The 22,849-nt window shown below is 38.0% G+C and overlaps 1 protein-coding gene across 2 annotated transcripts in view; it reads right to left on the bottom strand.

The window, feature by feature from the left end:
- PCSK5 (proprotein convertase subtilisin/kexin type 5) overlaps positions 1 to 22,849 on the bottom strand; it is a 256,587-nt gene that overhangs the window by 215,109 nt on the left and 18,629 nt on the right. For both annotated transcript variants that reach the window (XM_005499780.3, XM_065046018.1), the window contains exon 2: positions 16,050 to 16,154. In XM_005499780.3, the coding sequence (XP_005499837.1) occupies positions 16,050 to 16,154 (105 nt within the window). The remainder of the gene's footprint in view (positions 1 to 16,049; positions 16,155 to 22,849) is intronic.

Raw genomic sequence — 22,849 nt, 5'->3', positions numbered from 1 at the left:
AAAGTAGCTGTTGACATAGGTCAAGAGCATGGAAAATTATTGCAGATAACATTTCACAAACTGTAGGGGTCTAAAGTTGGATAAAAATGTCAATGAATCCAGCAGTGCTATGCGATACATTCTTGCTGATTGACAAGGTGCTTCTTCAGCAAGGGTCAATGACATCAATGACATCAACAATCAAAGCAGTTGACATAATTATGCTACACATTCTGAAAAAAAGCAAGATAAAAAAAAGAAACAGATGTTATGACAGGCTCGGGAGAGAAAAGAAAAGCAGAGGAGGAAAGAAGGCAGCAGAGGATCCTTGAAATTACCACTTAAGCCCAAAGAAACACATCCTGCACAACAGCAGGGCAAGCTACTGCAGTCTCACCCATGGAACAAAGCTGAAATTCAATGCATATTTTTCCATCTCATAGCCACAAAAAAGCTAGTCAGTCCTGATATGAATTAAGTGGTTTCCACCTACTTTACTACATACGAGTAAGCCATTGTAGCACTACAGCCATACTTCCATATCCATGAGGTACAATGAACCACAGCTGTGCATTTTAACACACCCAAAACATCCTTTGCCTTTCCTCTGCACCCTTCCCACCCCCAGAGCTCAGAGCTCCTCACAAATATCAATATGTATCAGCCTATAACTGTTCATAGCAGCAAAGTCTTCTTCCTGCTTTAGGTGCAAGAATGCAGAAGAATAAGTTGGGAAGAGAGAAGGGCAAAGACCAGCTAGTGGTGGAGATGCACAGTCTATCCCAAGGCAGGGTTTTAGCAGCCAGAACTGCTAGGAAGGACAAGCATCACACCAAAAACCTGGAGAAGCTCAGCGTGTCTGCTGTTGGCCAGAACTCAAGTCCCACTGGAAAAGCATGGAACAATAAAAGGCAAAAAGATCCACGTTTTCTCTCCTTGGGGAAGCCTCGGCAGGTTTCCTATTCATAGGTGCGACTGTAGCAACTGCTGAGTGAACGTGGCCATGGCCCCTGCCCAACCTCTCCCCTTGTGCACTGTACCACAGCAGACCACAGAGAAGACTAAAATTACAGGATGAAAATTACACAGCAGTTTGTGGCAGAGCTGAGAACAAGTTCCAGGGAGCCTGGGCTCCTGCCTGGTGGCTTCCACCAGCACCAGCCACAGCTGTCGTAGGCAAAGCGTGTCTCAAGCAGCTGGAGATTTTTCCCTTCCTCAGATCTGAAGTTCCCTAATCATCTCAGGTGCTCTGGTTCAGCTTCTAAAATAACTCATACTTGGAAAAGTGAAGAAAAATCTTTGCTGCACCAGCTTAAAAGCAGCTATTTTGTTTACACAAGGTACTTTGTCATTTTTAGCCACAGTTCATACAACTCACCTAACAACTCAAGAGCTACAAGACAATATGATTTAAAAAAGAAGACCTCTAACTGATAGGTCTGTTTGGTACAATAGCTAAAGCTCTGCTCACACCGTTACATACAACATTAGTATATCTAGTCTTGGGAGAGTATAATCATCTCGAATTTCAATACACCATAAGGATTAGTATTGGTATAACTCTGAATGCGAACTGATATGTTGTAACTCTATCTAACCTAGGCCTAACATTGCATCTTCTTAATAAACTGAAATGCTGATGCTAAACCCAGTATCCACAAGGGGATAAAACTTTAAGCTCTCCAAACTTAATTAGCTTTGGAGTCCAACATCTGGCAGTTGAAATATCTTGGGGTTTATGTTTATATTACTGTAGCAATGATGATATATGTTAAAAAAACCTGTAGAAATTTCTGATAGATTTTTTTTTCTTTCCTGAGGCTAGTCCTACAATCCTTGTCATAAATCATTTAAGTCCTTCAGACATCTGCACATGCTAATTTAAGATGGCCTTAAATCATTTACTAAATGACTTCTTAGGAAGATAAATCTCTCCCATGGGATCAAATTCAAATGTCAAAAATACCAGTGTAATTCCAAAGGTGTTGATTCAGTCAAGGGTTTGCCCTGGCTTCTATTACCATAGACATCCACAACAGTTCAGCAAATCCACTGAGAAACAGAGAGACAGTAAAAGTATTCCATAATGAAATTACATATAATATCCAACTGTGATATACTGGTCTTGCCAAAACAAATACTTCTCCTGAGTAGTCTCTTCATCAATGAAAAACTCCTTGAAATTGTCCTTACACAATATTGTTCACCCCTACAAAGGAAGAAATTACCACCTACTATTCAGTGTATTTCCAGCACTTTTGCTTAATGATGCTTTGCCAACAAGGAAATCTTTGACATAAATGTAACATGGAAAAAATCAGTCCCAAACTATATACTAAATATAAAATCAAGCACTTTTCTGATCAGAGTACTTTAAACCACAGGAAAAGTTGATCCTATTTGGGTTTTTGTGACTGGATCTGTGTTGCTACTGTTCAGAATATCCGTAATCATAAATAAGGATCAATATTTTTTTTCCAAGCCTACCCTGTTTTCATATACTTAGAAGTACGTATTGAAAATTCAGAATTGATCCAAAGTGCTTATATCAAGCTTCAGTTTTAGAGGTTTGAAATCTCAAAAATAATTGGGTTTTGCTCTTTATGGAAGTATCAGTAACATATTTTACACCACCTATTTCACTAGTTCTTTAGCATTTCAGATGCATTTGTAGCACAAATTTATAAATACTCCTATTTTTTTCATGATAAGCATGTTGTCTCCAATCTATCACTTCAAATCAAGAGAGAAGAATCTTAACATTGTCTCCTCTGGTACAAGCTGTATTCAAAACAAACAAGCAAACAAACAAAAACAGAAAATGGAAACATCCTTTGTCCTTTCAAATCATTGCTGGTTTAATCTTGCTTTTCCTCAGCCTGTGACCCAAGCACCAGAGTACCTCTTTCTATCCTAAACTCCAGCCTTGCAGCTGTCAGTGAAGTTTGCTGCTATTAAAATATTGATTTCTGTAGCTATTAAACATCATCATCATCATCACCACCATCTGAAATAAACAGCAAAGACTTACTACCTGTGGAAGACACATACAACCAGCCAGAAGAGACATTGCAGTCCAGCTTCCCAGGCAAATGAAAAGGGACTGAAGTTTCTTTTCCTGCATTCAGTAGGCTGAAGAAAAGCAAATGTTTTTTTTCAACTGAAGTACTATTCCCACACCTCAGAAATTGCTGACAGTGCTTCCAGCAAGGTGGTATCTCTCAATTTCAGCAAGTCAGACCACGTAAAAGCTGGAGTGGTGCTTGATTAATGAACCTTCTGGTTACTGCTTTTATTTATTTTAAAGCCTGGGCTGAAACAAGGACAACATCTCAGCTTTGCAACTCTGGGATGGTCCCTGTGCACATTCTGACATTAGAAACGTGCCAATAACAGTCACTTAGTTATGGATTCATTTCTCTGTGCTCATAATTCACAACACTCTTCATATCATACATTGAGAAAAAGAATATAAAGAGTGCTATTTCCATGGCTAACATTTATAGGATAGATATTTCAGCTGGGCATACTAAAGTTTTTCTGTCTCCAATAAGACCACTTATGAGGTTGCAGTGTGGTCTCTACAGTCTTGCCAAAACTTTTGTTATATATGTTTATGTAATTCAATAGCAATCTTTATAAGGTATTTCTACTTCATCTTCTGTTGGGATAAAAGGACTTTAAAATGGCCTAATATAAATTTGGTTCTTTATGTGATTATAGGCTATGAATACTCTCTGTACCAATAAAACCTTTTGTCTTCTGACCAAGACAATCTTCAAATGTGCAAACATGTATCTTCTGAAGCAAACAAACATAAACTTTGTTTGATATAATCTGGGATGTGCTACAGAAGATGTCTGCTCTTGCCAGGGAAGACATTTTAGGAGCTTCAAAACTTGTAATAGCTTTCATATACTTTCCTATTAGTACGATTATTATATATTTATTCATCTGTCCACTTCCTTTACCTGCTGATAGGAAGGACTGAAAGACAAAACTGGACTCTGGTGGATTAACAACCCATGTATTATCATCATACAACAGTTTTAAATCAGCTGGTTGCATTCCCACTATTTGCCAGGACAGTGTGAAAGTCAAAAGAGAAGGTAAGAAATCTCAGTCGCTCACAAAGATGACAGTACTAAATTTCCTAAATGCCTTCTTCAGACTACTTCATCAAAGTGCATTTAGGCTCATAAAATGACAAGCAAGTTTACCAAGTTTTTCTGCACTGAGCAGAGTTGCAAATCTCACAGCTAGCTTCCTGCATACAGGACAAGGGAAGCATGTTGACAAAGCAGAGACCCAGGAAAGAAGCCCAAAAATTATGAAAAGCAGGTCCACAAGAAAGCAGTTCTAGGAGGTGCTCCTAGCTGAGGAAACGGAAATTTATGGGCATTTAGTTCACAGTGTCCAAACACATACACAGGTCATCCAACTGCTATAGAGAAGCATTCTTCAAACTCACAGACAGTTATAGCAATGGAAAAAGGCTAGACATTTAAGCTAGATAGCCTCAGATAAAACAAAAATAGAACATCCTAAAAACTTTTGGAAACTCTCCATTGCTGGCAGTGTTTTAATTAAAATGGGAAGATTTCTAAAAGCTACTCTCTGCTTCAAATAGAAATTATGTCTGGTGAGCTGTAAGACATCTGGTCAAAGATGGTTTGCCTGGATGACCACAATGTTTCCTTTTGATCTTAAAGACCATGAGTCTATTTGGAAACTGTATTTTGGAGAAACAGTTCCTTAGGAAAGGAAACAGAAAACAGAAAACTGTTCAGAATTCAGAAATTCTAATTTCATTATATGTTCACACAAAGTTGTTTTAACAGCTACTGATGAAACGGTGGATTGACTCTGACTTTGGTAAATATACTTAAAAAGAACTTTTTAATTTGGATCCTTTACAAAAGCAGAGATAAACCCATATTCTAGCCTTCACATTTATTTAAAACTTCAGCATCAACGGGAGTGACAGCATTTACTGCCCCTCAAAAAAAGACAAAAAAAAAATTCAAACAATAATCTAGGTTAAACACAGCTTATGTAGGCAACAGTCAACACACCAATGGATATGACTGCTTTAAGTGGATTATACAAGAAAGGATTTAGAAAGACTGTTTTATTTTACTGAAATCTTGTTTGTATTCATAAAATGCTCAGTGTGACACCAAGAGAAATACACGTCCACAGAATAAAACACATAGTACTTGCTGTGCATTTGCCATTTACAGAAGTTTTTATCCAGCTGTCAGTGTTGTCACCATTTCACAGGTAGGGTGGCAGAACCACAAAGGAGAGAAGGCCACACACATTCAAGCAGCCCAGCTGTGAACAGGCACAGCTGCTTTGCACCTCCTTGGAGCTGTTAAAACCTGCAGCTCAAAGGATGGTAGGGATCTGCTAGAGTGAAACAGATCAGCCAAGAAAAATGAGTGGCTTCCCAGTGACACTGACTTCTTCAAATAAACCTAAAAGAAAGGAAGTTCTTGCACACAACAGCCTGGGCAGGGGGAAGATTCTTTTGTTTTGAGGAGGCATATTTTTCCAGCTCTGTGCCCTTGACTTTAACTACCTGTTAATAATGCTAGATGTGACAAATTATCTGAGTATCATGATTTTTTGCTGTTTACCATTTAGACTAGCTGGCTGAGATAGCAACTACTAGAATTAAACATAATTGCCTTGCTTCTCGGAAGCAGGCAGAGAGATGCATGAAAATTTTGACACATTACATCCAGAACACATGTTGCTGCCAGGAAGTTTTCTAAAAGCAATGGGGGGTGAGGGAGTGGGGGCTGGGGGTGTACAAAGATGTTTAATCCATTTTTCTATTAATACCCTGCACTATAACCAATATCATCAGTATCAGATGAAGCTGGATCGCCTCAGGAAATGGTGTGTAGAAGCTGTTCTGTCACATTTCTAGACAGTCTGCTTTGAGATGCTCCTTTCCAAAATGTGTTTTCTTTCAATCTCTTATCTCCTCATCTCTCTCCTGATATTCTGGCATTTGGCCCTGCAGGATCAGCTTCCTCCAGAATGGTGTATCTTTACCTGGTTCAAAACTAGGATCTCTCCCCTTCCTCCGCTTTCTGATATCCAGTAATTTTACAGCCCAGCAGCCAAAACAGCAATGTGCTATCTGCCACTAGCAATGCAAACTGACTCTAATGATAGCAAAAGTACACTTAGTATAACATGAGACCATTGCAGCTGTCAGAGCTGCTGTCTTCCCTGTCAAGCTCTTAGAACACAGATTAGCAACAAAAAGACTAATTTACCTTACCTTTTTTTTAAACGTGTCAGCACCCTATAATTTTTCACCTATACACCCACTTTGCTGATAAAAACCACAGAAGCATGTACTGCTTTACTTGAATTGTAAAGAAACTAAAATGTTATTAACACTTACTAGCATCCCTGGACTAAGGATGGCCAAGAGGTTTCCCTGATAGGTCTCTGCTTTCACATGTTTATAAGTGCTATGATGAAATAGTCATCTTACAGGTTTTAAATTCCCACCCATAGATTTACCTAAAATGCTTTTGTCATTATTAAGGCTGAGCAAAATCCTTTAGCAGCTCCTGAACTGTGAGAGGAATGTAACACTCTTTTCCTTTTTAGGCTTTTTTTTTTTTTTTTTTTTTTTTAATGTAGCATTTCCACCTACAAAAGAAAGCTGCAGAGGCCTATTTGATCTGGCTGCATCTGCATTCCATGTCTCTAATTAATGATCTTACTTTGAATCAGGATGAACACTCACACCTTGCATGGGGAAAACCAGGCAGATGTACCACTGAAGCAAGAAAGCAACAGCCACATGTTTAGAAATTCTGACAGAGAGATGCTAAAAAATTCTTATGCCAGAATGGAAATATTTTAGAGAGCATATAGATAGCTCAAGGTACACAAGGTAAATTTAATGATGCCTAATTAAGTTAGCCACACAGTATGGCACATATACGTTTTACACTCAGCAAAAGTGGCTAGAATCTTGACTAGTCCCTGATCAAATCAATTCCCAGCTGAAGATTCCCATAGCATGCTGCACCATACTGGAGTACGTGCTGCCCAAATAACTTTACCTCCATGGTTGTGATGCTGAAGTGTCCTCTGATGCAACAATGGGTGGACAAAGGTTTTTTCCTCTCCGTTTTTGTTATTTCATTAATGTACAGTCAACTTTGCAATTAAGATATCCTGAAATGTTCTAATACCGAAAGAATATAAGGTAGAAACCAAGACAAGTGTTCACAACTAATTATTTATATTCTAAGCACTTTCATTTTCTAAAGTAAGATGACAAATGCTAAAGCCAATGTTAAATTTGCTGGGATTATCCTTTGCTGGGATTAGCGTTGCAGCTCTGTGTACACATACACAGGGACATCGCAAGAAGAGTCAGAGGCCACGAATGCATTGCAAAGAGCGAGTTTTATTTCAGTTACCTCTCTACTGGGGGATCTCTGAAGTCGCACCTGAGCTCCCAGGCAGAGGTGACACCAGCGGGGACGCAGGCGCTGGTCAGTTCAGCCCTGCTGGAAGATCACTGGGCCTGCTGAGCTCACCTGCATTTCAAGGCTTCAGGCAGGCGCAGCCTCCCGCTCTTTCTCACAACAAAGTGGGAATCTCAGTCATAGTGATAAGGTGCCTAGAGTTTCTCACAGGCCTGTGTTATCTAACACAGAGGTTCGACTGATCAAGCACATGGGATCAGTAAAACAGTAAGTGTGATGTATGTGCTTTTTCTACAGACAGCTGCAAGTCACTTGAGCGTATTTACATTTAACCAACCTCCTCACCCATCTTCTGCTATATTCTCATACAAGCTCCAATAAAGATCTGTCTGCACAAGAAAATTATGATCATTAACAGGACAGATTTAGGCTTCAAGATACCTAAATACAGTTTTTTGTTGAGCTTCTATTAGTGACGGTGAAGGGAAAACATGTACAAAAGTATTTCCCCTAATTTGTCCTCAAATTCAATAAATTTAAGAGGTATGTTACTTTTTTAATCTTAAGTCTTATATTGTGAATATATTATCACTGTATAACACTCACTTACAGAAATATTTGTTCCCTCTACAGTATAAGTATCCTCTGAAGGATGTGCTCTCAACCATTCCTAAAAAACATTTATATGTATTTTTGAGTGTTCCTAAACAAATATTTGTGACAAGATTTAGACAAATTTTTAGACAAATATTGCCACTGATCCTAACCTCTTACTCGATGTGTTTACTGTAAACAGAATGTATTTTAACTGCAGAACACACGCTATGAAACAAAAGCCAAGGAGTCCTGTTTGGCATGAGCCCCAGATTGACCCGGTGCAGAGAGGTCAAGGAACATGATTTGTCAAAAGAAAAATCCACCATTTTTTAACAGCTCTAAGATAAAATCCAGCTACAATCCAGCTAATTTTTTGAAGTCTTTAAGATTTATTCTGTTCAAGACACAAGTTGATCTGTAAAATTGAGAATGGGTTACTTTTTTTTTTCCTTTTTGTTTTCTCGGTAGAGTGGGTCCCTTGCAAAGGCCCAGGCCACTGCATATATGTAGGGTCTTTTGCTTTTGGCTCTTCAAAACCAGAACACTCCAGATATATCAAACTCAAGAGACCCATCCAATCTGCCTCATTTTGAATATTCTTGTCTCAGAAGATTTTAGCTGCTTCTCTGAGAGATGGATGAGTCCTTGCCTGTCTCTCTAGAGTCAGCCAACATCTTTCTCATTGACCATGAAACCTGGAGACCATAATAACAGTTCTACCATAATCCCTATAAACTGTTGAGTGATGGAATGGGATACCTGACACCTGGTCTGACACTGGGCTTCTGTTATGTTGTAATAACTTGCTATTAATAAAAATGGTGGAGCACTGAAGTTTTTAAAAAGCATACTACTGGTCAAAATCTTGAGCCAACTACTTGCCATCCTGTGGTCTTTCCATTTCCCTGCCCATATCACTACCAGTTTAAGAAAATAACAATATGAATATAGCAAGAGAATGCAATTCTGCTGAGTAATGTCTTTTTCATTCCTCAAACCATTTGTTACACTAATTAGGAAGTGAGCCAGTTAAAACCTCTTGACTAATCTCCAATTCCTGCCTGAAAGGTAACAGTGAGATTGTCATTGTCAAGGAGTTCTGTAAAATGACTCAGTGAGCAGAAAATTGTAATGTTCTAAAATCTAATATTTATTTTTAATGCATACACAATTAGCAATATCAAGGGGACAAAAACTCTTTGAGGCAGGCGTTAACAGCTGGGATAATAAAGATGAAATGGAAATAAAAGTGTAGGTAATCAAACACAATAATTTATTTCAAGAAACACTTCTACATTCCCTGTCAGTGGACATTTATATTTTCTAAAATTAATCACACTGAATTCCTAACGGCCACTTTTCTGCTCTTAGTAGAAAACATCAAAAGGTAATTCCCCTAGGAAGCTTCAGCAATTGTTTTTTGGTTGTTTCTTTAAGTACTAATAGAAAAGTCAGCTATCTCATTAATATAGCAATAGAATTGGACATTAACAAAGCTTTTATTCTTCACAAATAAACCTCAGTCCCATTAGTGTTACAATTAACATCATTAAATATTTCTACCTACTGTAGATAAATGAAAAGAGATTACTGTTATATGACAAATTTTGCTGACTGAAGAACCATTATCTCCTGTTACAGCAGCATTGGATTTGGCCAGTTCTGCACAAGGGGAAGGCCATGTATATTCAAATGATTCAGTCTGGACATGCTCTGGACTAAGCCTTTCATCTTCAGGTTATGGTCAACCAAGGTTCAGCTTTGAGCTGATGTTGTGGTTTAACCCCAGCCAGAAACCAAGCCCTACACAGCCACTTGCTCACTTCCTCCTGGTGGGGTGGGGAAAGAATCAGAAGGGTAAAAGTGAGAAAACTCATGCAGTTTAATACATAAAGCAAAAACCGCACATGCAAGCAAAGCATGCTGAGCATGACACCATATGGTATGGAATATCCCTTTGGTCAGTTGGGGTCAGCTGTCCCAGCCGTGTCCCCTCCCAACTTCTTGTGCACCCCCAGCCCACTCACTGTCAGGGTGGTGTGAGAAGCAGAAAAGGCCTTGACTCTGTGTCAGCTCTGCCCAGCAATAACTAAAACATCCCAGTGTTATCAACACTGTTTGCAGCACAAATCCAAAACAGAGCCTCATACTATGAAGAAAATGAACTCTATCCCAGCCAAAACCAGTACAGCTGCTTTTTTATCATGCACAGACCAAACATTGCTCCACGTGCTAAAAAACGAACACCAAATTTTAGGTTGCCATTCCTCAGAACAATTAGACATTTCACCCTGCCTTCTCAAGTGTTTCAGGTATTGGTTTGGTGCAGACAAGGGAGAAACGTGCTACAAAATGCAGCTGCAATTCCACTCTGTTGTTCCTCTACTCACTGGGGCTAATCACTGTGGTTTTCATCTAGGTCTATGTATATTGTGAACGGCAATCTAGTCCATACTGAATTACAAATGAACATAAGTCTGATGCAGCCTTAGCATGGTAAAATTATTCTTGATTCCTGCTGAAGCAACATAGACTTCTCAGGGATTTTTGCTGATGAAGAATGTGGTTTCAGCTAAAACTAGGAATATATCAGGCACCCCTGTAAGTACTGATTTCTATCACTGTCAAGTAAAAACAGTACTCACCCCCTTGTGCAAACTTTACAACACCACAACGAGCAGTTAGAACAACACTAATTACGGCAGGTTCTATTGCAGTTCTTTGTCAGTGAACAGCAACTTCATATCTCAAAAAACCCTGAAAAAAGATCCAAGTTGTAGGACTATTTGCTCATGTTTACATGAAACTTTTTAACACTCTGGAGGCAGGTGCTAAAGGGAGATGTTGCTATGCCCTCTCATACATTGTGATTCAGTTCATGTTCTAACTCACCCAGCAACAGAAGCCTTAGAAATAGCAAGTCTGATTCTTGATTTTGTCCAAACTAAAGATGGAAGGATTGCTCATGTGGACGCTTTTTGAGTCAATTAAATAAAGGGTCTACAGTGGTAAACATTGCATTTCTTAATAACTAACTTAACCCCCCAGTCAAACTCTGAGCATGGAAAACAGCATGATGGTTCCTGTCATTTTGCAACCAAGCAGGGCAGTATTGATTCTTTGTCCTCCAAGTGCTTCTGCAGATTATGGCTACCCAGGCAGATATCAGTAACTCACTTGGTCCCAGTGTTTAACTGTTGTGTTGTTCCATTTGGCTACCAAAATCCTTCTGTTCACTAATGAGGTTTAACAAAATAATATGTTGCACTGCCAATGTGAAACACAACCTTACCCACAACAACATTGTCATTTGAATTTCTCTAAGCAGTAAGTCCATGATGCTGGCTTTTAGAAGCCTGATGTTTTAGTACTGTAATAACATTCTTAATTTCTGCTGAATTTTGTGCTCCCTACCTTAAATCCAAATTTTTTTAAGCTTTATTTTCTCCTTACTCAACCTCATACTGCAATCTTGGAACATTTGAATTCATTAATAATTTGAAAAAACAACTTGATGATGATTTTCTTAGCACTGAAAATTTTAACCCTCCTCTCTATTTGCAATGAACAGTCTGATCCAGAGTGATTAAACACGTTTCCTAAAGGCACACTCCACAAGTAGTGGCACACTCCTTGCCAAAGCAAGACCAACCCCTTGTTGTGAAATCCATCTCTTCCCCTACTCTTTAGATAGCTCTCTCTCATATCAACCTTGTTTAGCCATATGAACTGCTGTAACTACATAGCAACATGGTGAAACATTTACTTATGGCTACTACAGTTCTGCTCCTCTCTGCCGTCTCACAAACATCCACAATGTCCTACCAGTAATAAGGACAGGATACATTCCTGTTCTCTGAAGACAGCACAGATCATTTGGTGTTGTCTCACCAAAGATATGCCTGTCAACATTTTACATGTTGCTGCCCACAGTTCTGTTCAGTTTGTTATGTAAAAGATAAGAATCCCCTCCACATATACACACGGTACCAACACTTTTGCATCACCAAGTCATATAGATCTGCTCTGCGTCTGGTTGGGTGAGGCTGGTCAAAATGCAAATATCTACAGTAATGTTTCCCCAGATATTCTAATCCTGGAGCAGAGGTGACCAAGGCATCACAATTCCACAAAACCCTGGTCAAGCAGGGTATTTTGCTGAAATTAGGTAGCTTTACTTCTTATTTCAGTGGAAAAGAGACTGGAAATCTTGATATCTCTAAAAGATGAGTGAACATGACCCATCAACTAAGAGTTCAAACCCCGAATGAACCTTCCTGAAATTAATCAAAATTTAAAAGAAGGAGATGTCATCTTAGTTGAGATTGATAAACAATTACTAAAATGTCTTCTCTGTTACTAAATGTGACACTTTACAGCAACTTAAATTATTAATTCTACTTTTTTGAGCACTGCTATGAGTCACATGTCTTTATCAGATCTCCATTGTGATGCAGAGCACTGGGGACCTTGTAAGTAAAACAGAACAAACTTTGGTTAGTATGGAAATCAATTTGAATATATTGTCAATCTTAAAACTGCCTTTCATTACCTTTAAAGCTGTGTTCTTCTAGTATTATTGCATTGCAATTTATGCTACTTGATTCCATGAGATATATCTCAACATATGAGTCACAAATTTCATTATTACAGCCCTTCACTACAAACTCTTCATCCCATGCCATAGTTCAGCATATAAAGACACCTTTCTCATCTATACTGTCCATTTAACTTCTATATATTATTGTCACGTGTAGGTGCTTCAACTCTGATATTTCATTGGAACTGCATCTCTTCGGTGATAGAAAAGCTCCACATGATTTTCCTCATGTTTTCTATTGATGTAGGGTCTGACCTACAGACTGAGGTTGCAACCATTCTTTGCAATCTTTTCCACCTTGTGAGTCTTCATGTCACCGCTGCAGCAAACTCAGAGGTGTATCACAGCTTTTTATTCCCAGCTCTGGAAGTGCTGTAATAGTCTGATCTCAATAGAGAGCCTACCAGCAATGCATTCAACCATTTAAGAGCTGAATTGAGCTTCATGATACCTCTCAGCTATGGACCGATTCTGTCCCTCTTTCCACTTGCTTTTTACTCCTGCTACCATTGTTTCATGCACTGCAGCATCATGAAAATAACTCTGCTGAGCTAACTCCATGGAGCTAAAAAGGATCCATGGCATAGGGCTTTCATTGACCCCTGCCAAAGGCCAACCACAAGTAGCACATCAGCTGGAGAGACCAGACACCTCTGTGATAGATTACATTCAAATCTTAGCTTTGATGCATAGCACTAATCTGTGCTTTGAATCCACGAACTTCTCTCACTTCTTTGTTTTTCCATCAACACATAGGAGACACACACAGACCTAGAAAAGATGCTGTAGATAAGGCTGTGTTTCAAATTTTCTACATGCCAATCTATGTTAGGGATATTAACACCTCATTTGGGCATCTTTTCCTAAAACTACTTAATTAATATCATTTCTAAATGACACCACACAACATTGCTATGCAAGAATATGGATGCTAATGAATAAAATTGAGTTACGCTGCATACCCTTTAACTTTTCATCTAAATACAAGGTAATGTTTATCTAATGTTGAAAAAATTGTCAAAATGTGTAATCCACATGTCTTCAGTTTATGTTTCCTGTTGTATCTATTAATATTGTTTATAACAGTGTCAAGAGGTTTTTCCAGAAGAAAATAAATCATCAAAGATCTTCAAAGCAATTCATTAACTCAAGTCCACAACAGCAAGTTTTTAAAGTACCTATATATCTTTCCCTGTGCATCCACACCATGAAATCAAACACTATTCACACAAATAGTTTAGAAATACCAGATTTCATAATTGTTCTTCTATTATATGCAGGTTATTTACATAATGAATTACCACTTACTAAAAATGTCGTAATTTAGAATTTCATAAAGCAGCAAATTAGTGATCCACATCTGAAGCAAGCACAGATCAAGTCAGTCGTGTGTGCATTTTAGAGAGCATTTGGAGAGCATTTTAAGCATTAAGTAAACTACCACTAAATGATTTTAAAGTAAACAATCCTCAGTGTTCCTTTGTTCACAAATACACATCATCTAATCTGCTGCAAATATTGGCATTAGATACAGTCACACTCATAAATATAATAGCATATAGTACTGGCCCAATAAGATTAAACCTTTTGTTTTTAAAAGGTCCAGCTTATGTAATACAATTTGATTTCCAGGGTGTTTTAATAGTCATTAAATGTTATACACACTGAGGACAAGCTGGCCTTTATTCTACAAATACATATATTTATTTTGACATGTCTGCAGCCAGAGAAGAATTCCCAAGCCCAGGTTCAGTGGAGCAGCCACGAAGTCAATCACAGACACTTCTGCCATATCTAGGTATTAGACTATCAGCATCTCTTTAGATACAGAATCAGTAGCAGGGTTGAGTACCTTGCACAACCCTCAGTAGAACTCCTCATTATTAAAGTGACATTTAACAATGATCAGAAATGCAGAAATTCTGTACCAGCAGCAGCACAGGCTGGGGATTAGACCTAAATGGTGTAACATGGAAAGCATTGGAAAATAAATGATGGCTCTGATTTTCTGCTATGCTTTGCCTTAGAGTCTCCCACAATTCTGGCCACAGTAGTCTGGGCTGGCTGCCAGAGGTGCAGAAGGAGTACTTGGAATCTGGGTGTAACACCAAAGTTTATGGTGGTATGTACCTATGAACTTGTGCATTTGTGTGTCAATTGCTTCACCTTTGTGAACACAGGAAAGAATGTGGCCTGGCGCAGATGTGAACACTTTTCCTTCCTTTTGCAGTATCACCTATTCTAAGTGCAGCACTTGTTTACATAGTGGTCCTAGCACTCATAGGAACAAAGGTTTGGGCCCTGACCATTTTCATACTAATCCCCGAAATATGCTGCTCAGCAGAGCTGTTGTTGCTCTTAGAGGGTTAAACAGGTCAGCTCTATGAAAATGGGGTTGAACACACTTTGTGTGCACTTCTCTAGCCGTGTCCCATCCTCAAGAGGAACTTCAGCCCTAAATAGGGCTTTCCAGACTGCAGAAGGATTCCTGTATGATTTATCGCCTTTTACCAATAACTTTTATTCTCAAATTCCTTGTCGGGTAAAACCTGACAAGTTCAAAACAGACAGCAGTCATCATCCAAGGACCTAAAAAAAGCTTGACTGTGTTATCACAACTGAAAAACACCAGTGACCTGGGGTTTCGTTGGGAAAGTGGGTTACACAAACAGCATAAAAAAAGCTAATACGACGTTCTCCACACTTCCTTTCTAGAACAAAACCAAAGGAAATCCAATTCTACAGTCAGTGACGAAGCTACTAACCCCTGAAATTAAAGGATTAAAACAAAAGTGTGTCTTGGGTACAGATACAAGACAATATTATACTTAACCATAAATCAGTAATTAAATTATATTGACAGTTACCTATGATATCATATAGTCCAAAGACATGACATCATGCATCAAACAGATCTTAAAATTAAGATCATAAGATCAGCAGGAACTGCCAAAAGGATGGTGGAAAAGAACATTCTTATTTTAATCCCTCAAACACCAAGTCCAGAAAAAGACTGGGAAAAAAAAAAAGAGAGAAACTTTCCTCTGAACATTGTACCATCCCACATTGCTCATCCTCATTCTGAAAGCTGGTTGCTTTATAGGAGATATGTGGACATAAATGTTACATATGTGGTTTTGCAGAGAAGCACAGGACAGTGATTAGTACATTAAAAAAATTCCTGTACTCCTCCACGAATAATGTTGGTCCTTATGTTCCAAGAATAGCACATACTTAATAGCATGGTATTGTCTTCACTTCATTTTAATGGGAAGCAGAACCTTACGAACAGATAGTGTGTCAGTTCTTGTAATGCTATATGCCATTCAGGTGAATGTCCTCTGGTATGAAATTATAAAAAATGCAAAGGCTTTTCCCTCAGACACATAGGTGGATTTTCTTACCTTTGGTTCCATCGAAATGAAGCTGTGGGTACCTCTGCTTGAGAGAACTGACCTTTTAATTGTTTTACTATGGTAGAAGTGGTAGTAATCCTTCAGTGTTCCAATCTGCAAGGGGACAGAAGAAAAAAAAAAAAAAAGAGAGGGAGATTTAATTTATGAAAACCAGTTTTCTGTTTTTCATTTCTAAAAGTCTATAAATTATGCAATTTCCTGCACGCTGAAGTGTTACTTGAACCCACTGATCATCTTTCAAAAGAAGGACATACGATATGAAATGGATGAAGTGTCCTTGAGGCAGTAACTGCATAACCAAAGATTATAATTGAGCTGCTTAGTCTGCCTGTATCTACCTTTTTAATGTTTAATTTATATGCAGTACTTTAAGTAATTCTATATCAATCTATATCCAAACTGTCTTCAAATGGCAAGTATAAAAACGATCAAATGGCTATATGGTTATTAAAAAGCATTCCATCTAGTTTGCTTAAGGAAATATACTGTAAAATGCACTAGATTTGGCTATTTATATAATTAAATTATAAAAAGGACATTCACAGCATCAGACTATACAACAGCAATAGGCTTCTCTTTCTGCCAAATGTGGGCATGAAAGAAGTAGAAGAAAGATGGAAACGGTAACTTCATAGAATAATGACTAGCTCAAAGTACAAAAATCAGTTCATGCAAAATTGCAAATTTCACAGCAGTACAATAGAAACACTTCTTATTTATCCCATCAGTACACAGTAGCAACGTAAATATTAAACTAAAACAGCCTTCACAATTGACACAGAAATTTTCTTTTCCAAGGTCATTAATATCTAAACATTTATAACTTGAAACTTAAGTTTCGCATACCTATAAACAAACATCCAGCCTCCCTGTCTTTAGGGAGAATGTCTGTGAAACTCACTTGCAATTTGACCTTTTATTGCACTGCAAATCTTTAAGACACTTAATTTAGTTAAAAGTTCCTTAATGACAAGCAAAAAAGGGACAACTGAGCTTACTGTCATTTCAAGTTGAAACTCAAAGTGACCTCAGAAAACAGGCTTCGTTTTGCAAATAAACTGGAGTGAAGTCACCAGAGTACAGAAGAACATTCAAAAACTCTACTCGCAAAAAAATTCAGTATTCTGAATTTGCATATCTAAGAATATACATGTAGGAAATTTGAGAGTTCAACAGTAAAGGTAGGTTAAAAGACACTGGAAATAAGCTACTGAAAACTGCAAGGATATTCTTATAGAATATTAGAAAACAAAAGTCTTGAGAACATATCAAAGTGGACTAAGAAAAATATTGATAGAAAAATCTTATTCTCAAGGAGAACTTGAACATTTTATCTTAAAATTTTAAAATGTAGCTGATTATAAATTAAATAAGAATTGGTTTAACTAAGCCTGATTAGAGTATATTATTACTGCGATGATAATTTTCATGCTGTCTTCTCTTCGAAACGCAACTCTAGCTGAAGTGGTGGAACTCTGTCTGTAGCTTGGATGAGCCCAGTCTCGCACCTCCAAGTGCATGCCCACAAATAAACTCTCCTTAAAGATATATGGGGAAGTCTTCCTGTGGACACTTCAAAGCGCTGTAGGAGCCTGGACCTTCTGATATTACGAACACATGGTCCTCTTCAGGCTGAAATCTGTTGCCAGAGCAGGTGCCAGAGCACATACTGGTTCATTTTCTGCGGATCACCATAGTCTTTTGGTGACATAGTGTGTCAGAATAAAAAGTAGTTTCCATGCTTAATTTTAGCCCAAAGGGAAATTAGTGACATTATTACACAGACACATTATTACATCAATTTTGACTACATTAACCAGAGTTTACTCTGAATTTAACAGCCTGTAGCTGTTGAATGTCCCTTAGCATCAGGCTACTTTTGCATCTTTTTGGAATTGTTATTATTTATATCAACTATTGAAAGTTGGTTCCAGGGTTAGCACCAGTGCAGATGATGGCATGCTTCCCTGAGACAAAGGAGTGCAACTGGTCACTTCCTGGACTCATCACTAGCCTCAAACAAGGTTGAAATGCCAACTACTGGAAAGTGATGCTACTCTTTCTCCCTAAGCCCTCAGAGGTCAGTAAATTATATATTCACCATGCCAGAGTAGCTACAAAGTCTACAGACTTTTCATGGACCTTGCTGTCTTCAGAGTGAATTAGAAACTTGCTATCGTGTGTTTCTTTGTGTACTGCACAAATAGAAAAGTCATATTTTAGGGTAAATAAACATCTTTCTTGTTTTGTGCTACCCAATTCTCAATATCACTCACTTCTCTGTTCTGTATCTTGTACTTGCTTGAGGATTTTTCTTTCTTTCTTTCTTTCTTTGCTAAAGAGAAACTCTAGCTGACTCCTCCGAGGTATCCAAAAGAGCAGATTTAGGAGAAAACCTAATTGCACTCCTGGAGATCCTACAGTTTAGCAGCACTAGCGACTCACAGAAGAGACTGGAGGGATCTGCATGCTCTACCTTCCAGCCAAAGTGGGATAGCCTGAGGCTCTGTAATGCTTGATAGCTGTACTCTCCTCTGAAACCTTGGGTTCAGGAGGCAGAATTAAGCCCTTAGAATTAAGTGTAGTGATTGTAATGCCATGTCTTCCAGGCACCATGAGTTTTAAGATAACAACAATTATTATTAATAACAATTAATTAAAATTGTGAGATCTACAGCTTTAGTTCCTAACTATCAATTAAATTAAAGGATCTCAAATCTTTTGAATGGAATTTAATTCACATTCACTAACTGCAAGTGCCTCTCATAGTAAGGTAACACCAGCATTATTAAAAATTTTATTGCCCTCTTTTCCCTTAATGAGAATTTACTTAGACCTTCCAAATCCCTTGACCACTTGGAGAACAGTTAAACCATGGAAATATAGCACAATAAAACTTATCATTATGGATGTTCTTGTTAAATTGGTTTTTATACTTTTAACTACCAGGTCTTAGAGGCACTCTCAGAGGAAAAGCAATGTAAAGAGAGAAACACCAGACTGCAGAGCTAACCACCCTAGAGACTGATGGCAATTTAACTGTTTTATCCTTGGGAAATATTTGTAATCTCCTTTTTGACCTGGAGGACCTGAATTCTCTAAAAAGAAACAGAGAAACATTCCTGAGAAATTGCTTGGCCAAAAGCAAGGAGAATGGATGGTGGGGGTAGGGAGACTTACTCTCTTAAGAAGTAATCTCCATCACTGAATGTTTTAAAAAGAGAAATACATTCATTTTAATAGTACCATAGTGTGTTTATTCAAGGATTAAATAATTCCTTGAAGTAACAATCTTGTAATATCATGGTGGAATCCCAGAAAACCAAAGCATCCACATATTTACATTAATTTTATGTTTACTAGGTCTTATTTTCTATTTAAAGTTGAGAAAAGGTGTGAATTTTAAAGACAATATGAAATAAGAGCCAAGCTTCCTAGGCTTGTCCTTGGAATATATTTCTTCCATATGTAGTTTTATAGTCTAAGACAATATTAAGATAATTTAGAACATAATTACTGAACAAATTCATCTACATGCTTATGTGAGTGTCCTCATAAACTCTGTAAAGAAATGAAAATGCTAAAGCTGCCTGTTAAATATACATCAAATACATATACATGAACACCAAGCTGACACATCTGGCTAAGATCTCAAACTACAACTTAAACATCCATGTATGAGCAGGGAAGTTGTTCAATCTGATGAGAATGACCTCAAGAGAAGCCTTTCCAACCCTTTCTTATCTAGTAAATAAACTTTTTTCTTTTTTTTTTTTTTTTTTAAGAGAAGGATCATCTAAGCATTAGGCTACAAAGTACACTTCTCCCAGTGGGCTGAGTGGAAAACCATATGCTGTGGAGTTAGTGAATTGGGGGATATATTTTAAGTGCCCCTGTTTCTCCAGTCTTTACTGACTTTGGTCCTAAATGGATGGGGAAAGGAAGGCAAATCAGGTCCAAACCTGGTTCTGAACTCTATTAAGTGCTAAAAGAGCCAAAGAAGCTACCCCTGCACATACCTGGAACATAAATAATTATAAATAGGTACAGTAATGTGTTTCAGATGGGGTTGAAGATCTGACCCTTCACTACTTTTTTTCAACAAATTTCTAAAGTGCTAAAGTCCTTGACAGAGCAAAATACCAAGAACAGAGAGATGAAGAAAGTTTATTAGGTTTACTATCGTGATCTCATTTTGACAAAATCACTTCAACTATGTTTCAAACTTTAAAATGTTTAAAACGTTGTCAGATTATACAAAGTACACTGGAAACCACATTTCAGAGCAAAAATGAAAACAATTCACTCTGAAAAGACTGAAACAGAATGTGTTGGTATTACTAGAGTTTTCTTTCCTGCACTAGCTGCCAGTGAAGGCAAACAAGTATCACAAAGCATTCTGACAGAACCAAATGTTGACAGAAGTTACAACACCACTTACGCTCCTTCGATGCACACCGTGCTGTAATGAACACAAAGGAGGTGAGCCCCGCAGCCCTTAATTCTGACTCCCGTTGGCCCCTTGTTATCCACAGGTGAAGACAAGTTCATTGATACCACAGAAACCTTCCATTCTTGTGTCCTGCCAGACTTAGGAAACATTGAACATCTTAAAACCAGGGTTCTGGTTTCAGCATTTAGATGCAAGAAAGCCATGCAGAGACTGTTAACTTTTTACTGACCTACTCAAAGTACTGATGTCTGGAAAGGGCATTTTCATCCAAGATGTGGAACGTGAACTTGACTTGTATTCCAAGCAGCAAAACTGTGTGCTGGGGTAGATTTTTTTCCCATAAGATACTGCAGTAGTGACCACACTTGTCTAACCTCGAGCTATCTTGCCCAAAACTCCACTGTTGGTTCAGCACTGATAGCTCTCCACCACGCTGACAGCTGCAGAGCAGCTCCCCCAACTGACCTGCAGACTGAGATGGGGGCTCTTTCTCTTTCTCTTCCAAATATACCCTCTAATCAAAAGGTTTTGGTTTGTTTTGGGTTTGTTTTTTTTTTTTTTTTTGGTCATCAGAATGGGGAATTTCACTTTCTATGTGTCATTCCCAAGAAACAGTAGCAAGGTTTGCCCACATATGGCACACTGTAGTGAGGTCAAATATTGGATGACTTTCAGTTTTGGAGAATTCAGGGCTTTCACAAAGATCAGTTTATAAAATATTCAGGAAAGAGAAGCACAGTCCTTCTGGACCTTGTGCAGCCCAAAACCTGAAATTCCAACACAAAGGAAGAGTCCCCTATCCAAATATTTATATCTGTTAGTCCCCTGTAGGGCTGATAACCTACACTACCCCACCTGAGCTAAAATAATTTACTGGATTATTAAAGGCAAGTAACATTAAAAAAACCGCCCAAACGACCAGCACTACTGAACACTATAGTTTTGTCTTGAGCTGCAGTAGCAAGATAATACTGCTCTGATGACTAGGCTAAAGAATGGAAATAATGATGTTTAGTCTCTCTGTTACAGAGGCTTGAATCTCTGTGTTACACAAATATCTACCAGGTAGGGGAGAAAAGTGTATGTTTAATGGGCCCAAACTAAAATAATTCCGAGCAGTAGCAGAGGGAAAGTGATGTATGTATGCACACAGATTGGCACGTCAGATGCAACCCAGACTACTCTGAAAATCTGAATTACAGCTACACTCAAATGCCCAAGTAACCCAGTTCTCAGCTCTATTTTAAGCCCAATTAGCTAACGGAAATCTGACAGCCCAAGTTGTGAAAACATCTCTGTATCTGCTCAAGGGAGGAATAGCTTAGCTTGCCAGTTCATATCTTTGCTTCTCTCACAGTTCTTTCTCTTCAGATTTGTTTTAAAGGGAACTGATATGTGTGCAGAATGTTGCTGTTCCTGAATAGTAACTCTCTGAACAAGCTGGGCTTGGCTTTAAATGCACCCCTCCTTCTTGAAACACTTGTTGAGTCTCCTAGAAAAAACCTATACTGTAATCAAGAGGTTTTGCTCAGTTTGTTTGGTCTGGAGGACAGGACAGTTCAGCAGGGGAAAAAAAAAAAAAAAATAAAAGAGGTTCTCTTCTGAACCACCTGCATATGAAAAATAAACAAACCCTCAAAACTAGACGATAAATTAAGCCACATGGCTATTACAGCAGAAACATCACAATGGTAAGAACATGCTAACTCTTCACCACTTTACCCTTGGCATTCCCTTTCCTTCTGTTTAAATGGGGAGAAAAATGTATCCCCTGACTGAGTTAACATACGCCACTCCGGACTTCTGTTGTATTTTTCCTTAGTGTTTCAATTATTTGAATGCAGAAATTTTGTCTGGGCACTTACAGTTTGCCCAAAGTACAGTTTGCCTTTTTAAACGGTTCATGTCAAAAATGAATAACAGAATCATTAAAATAAAATACCTCTGCATTATGTTATTTCAAATAACGTCACTGCTGTTGCTTACATACTGCTGCATTTCGCTTTAAAGTGGCACATTAACTCTTTCACTGGAAAAATAAACATAAGCTCTCTAGTCTTTTAACTTTTCACGTACCTTTGTTAATAGAATAAAACAGTAACAACATCCTGACTCTTCATATCATCCTAACTTAGTATAATGGCTGAGATTTTTTTCAAAGTCACTTCATAAATTTTAATGTGAATTTGAATTTTTATTTATCTCTTAGGAAGCTTAAAATTCTCAGAAAATACTACTGTAGCTAAACTGAGTAAAGCTGTACTTTAAAAAGAATATTAAAAAAAATTCAATTTGAAGTGGATACACTTTACATGAGTTGACATAATTTATTTTG

This window comes from Columba livia, chromosome Z (assembly GCF_036013475.1).
Source record: "Columba livia isolate bColLiv1 breed racing homer chromosome Z, bColLiv1.pat.W.v2, whole genome shotgun sequence".
NCBI lineage: Eukaryota > Metazoa > Chordata > Aves > Columbiformes > Columbidae > Columba > Columba livia.
This window is presented reverse-complemented; position numbering and strand designations above follow the sequence as displayed.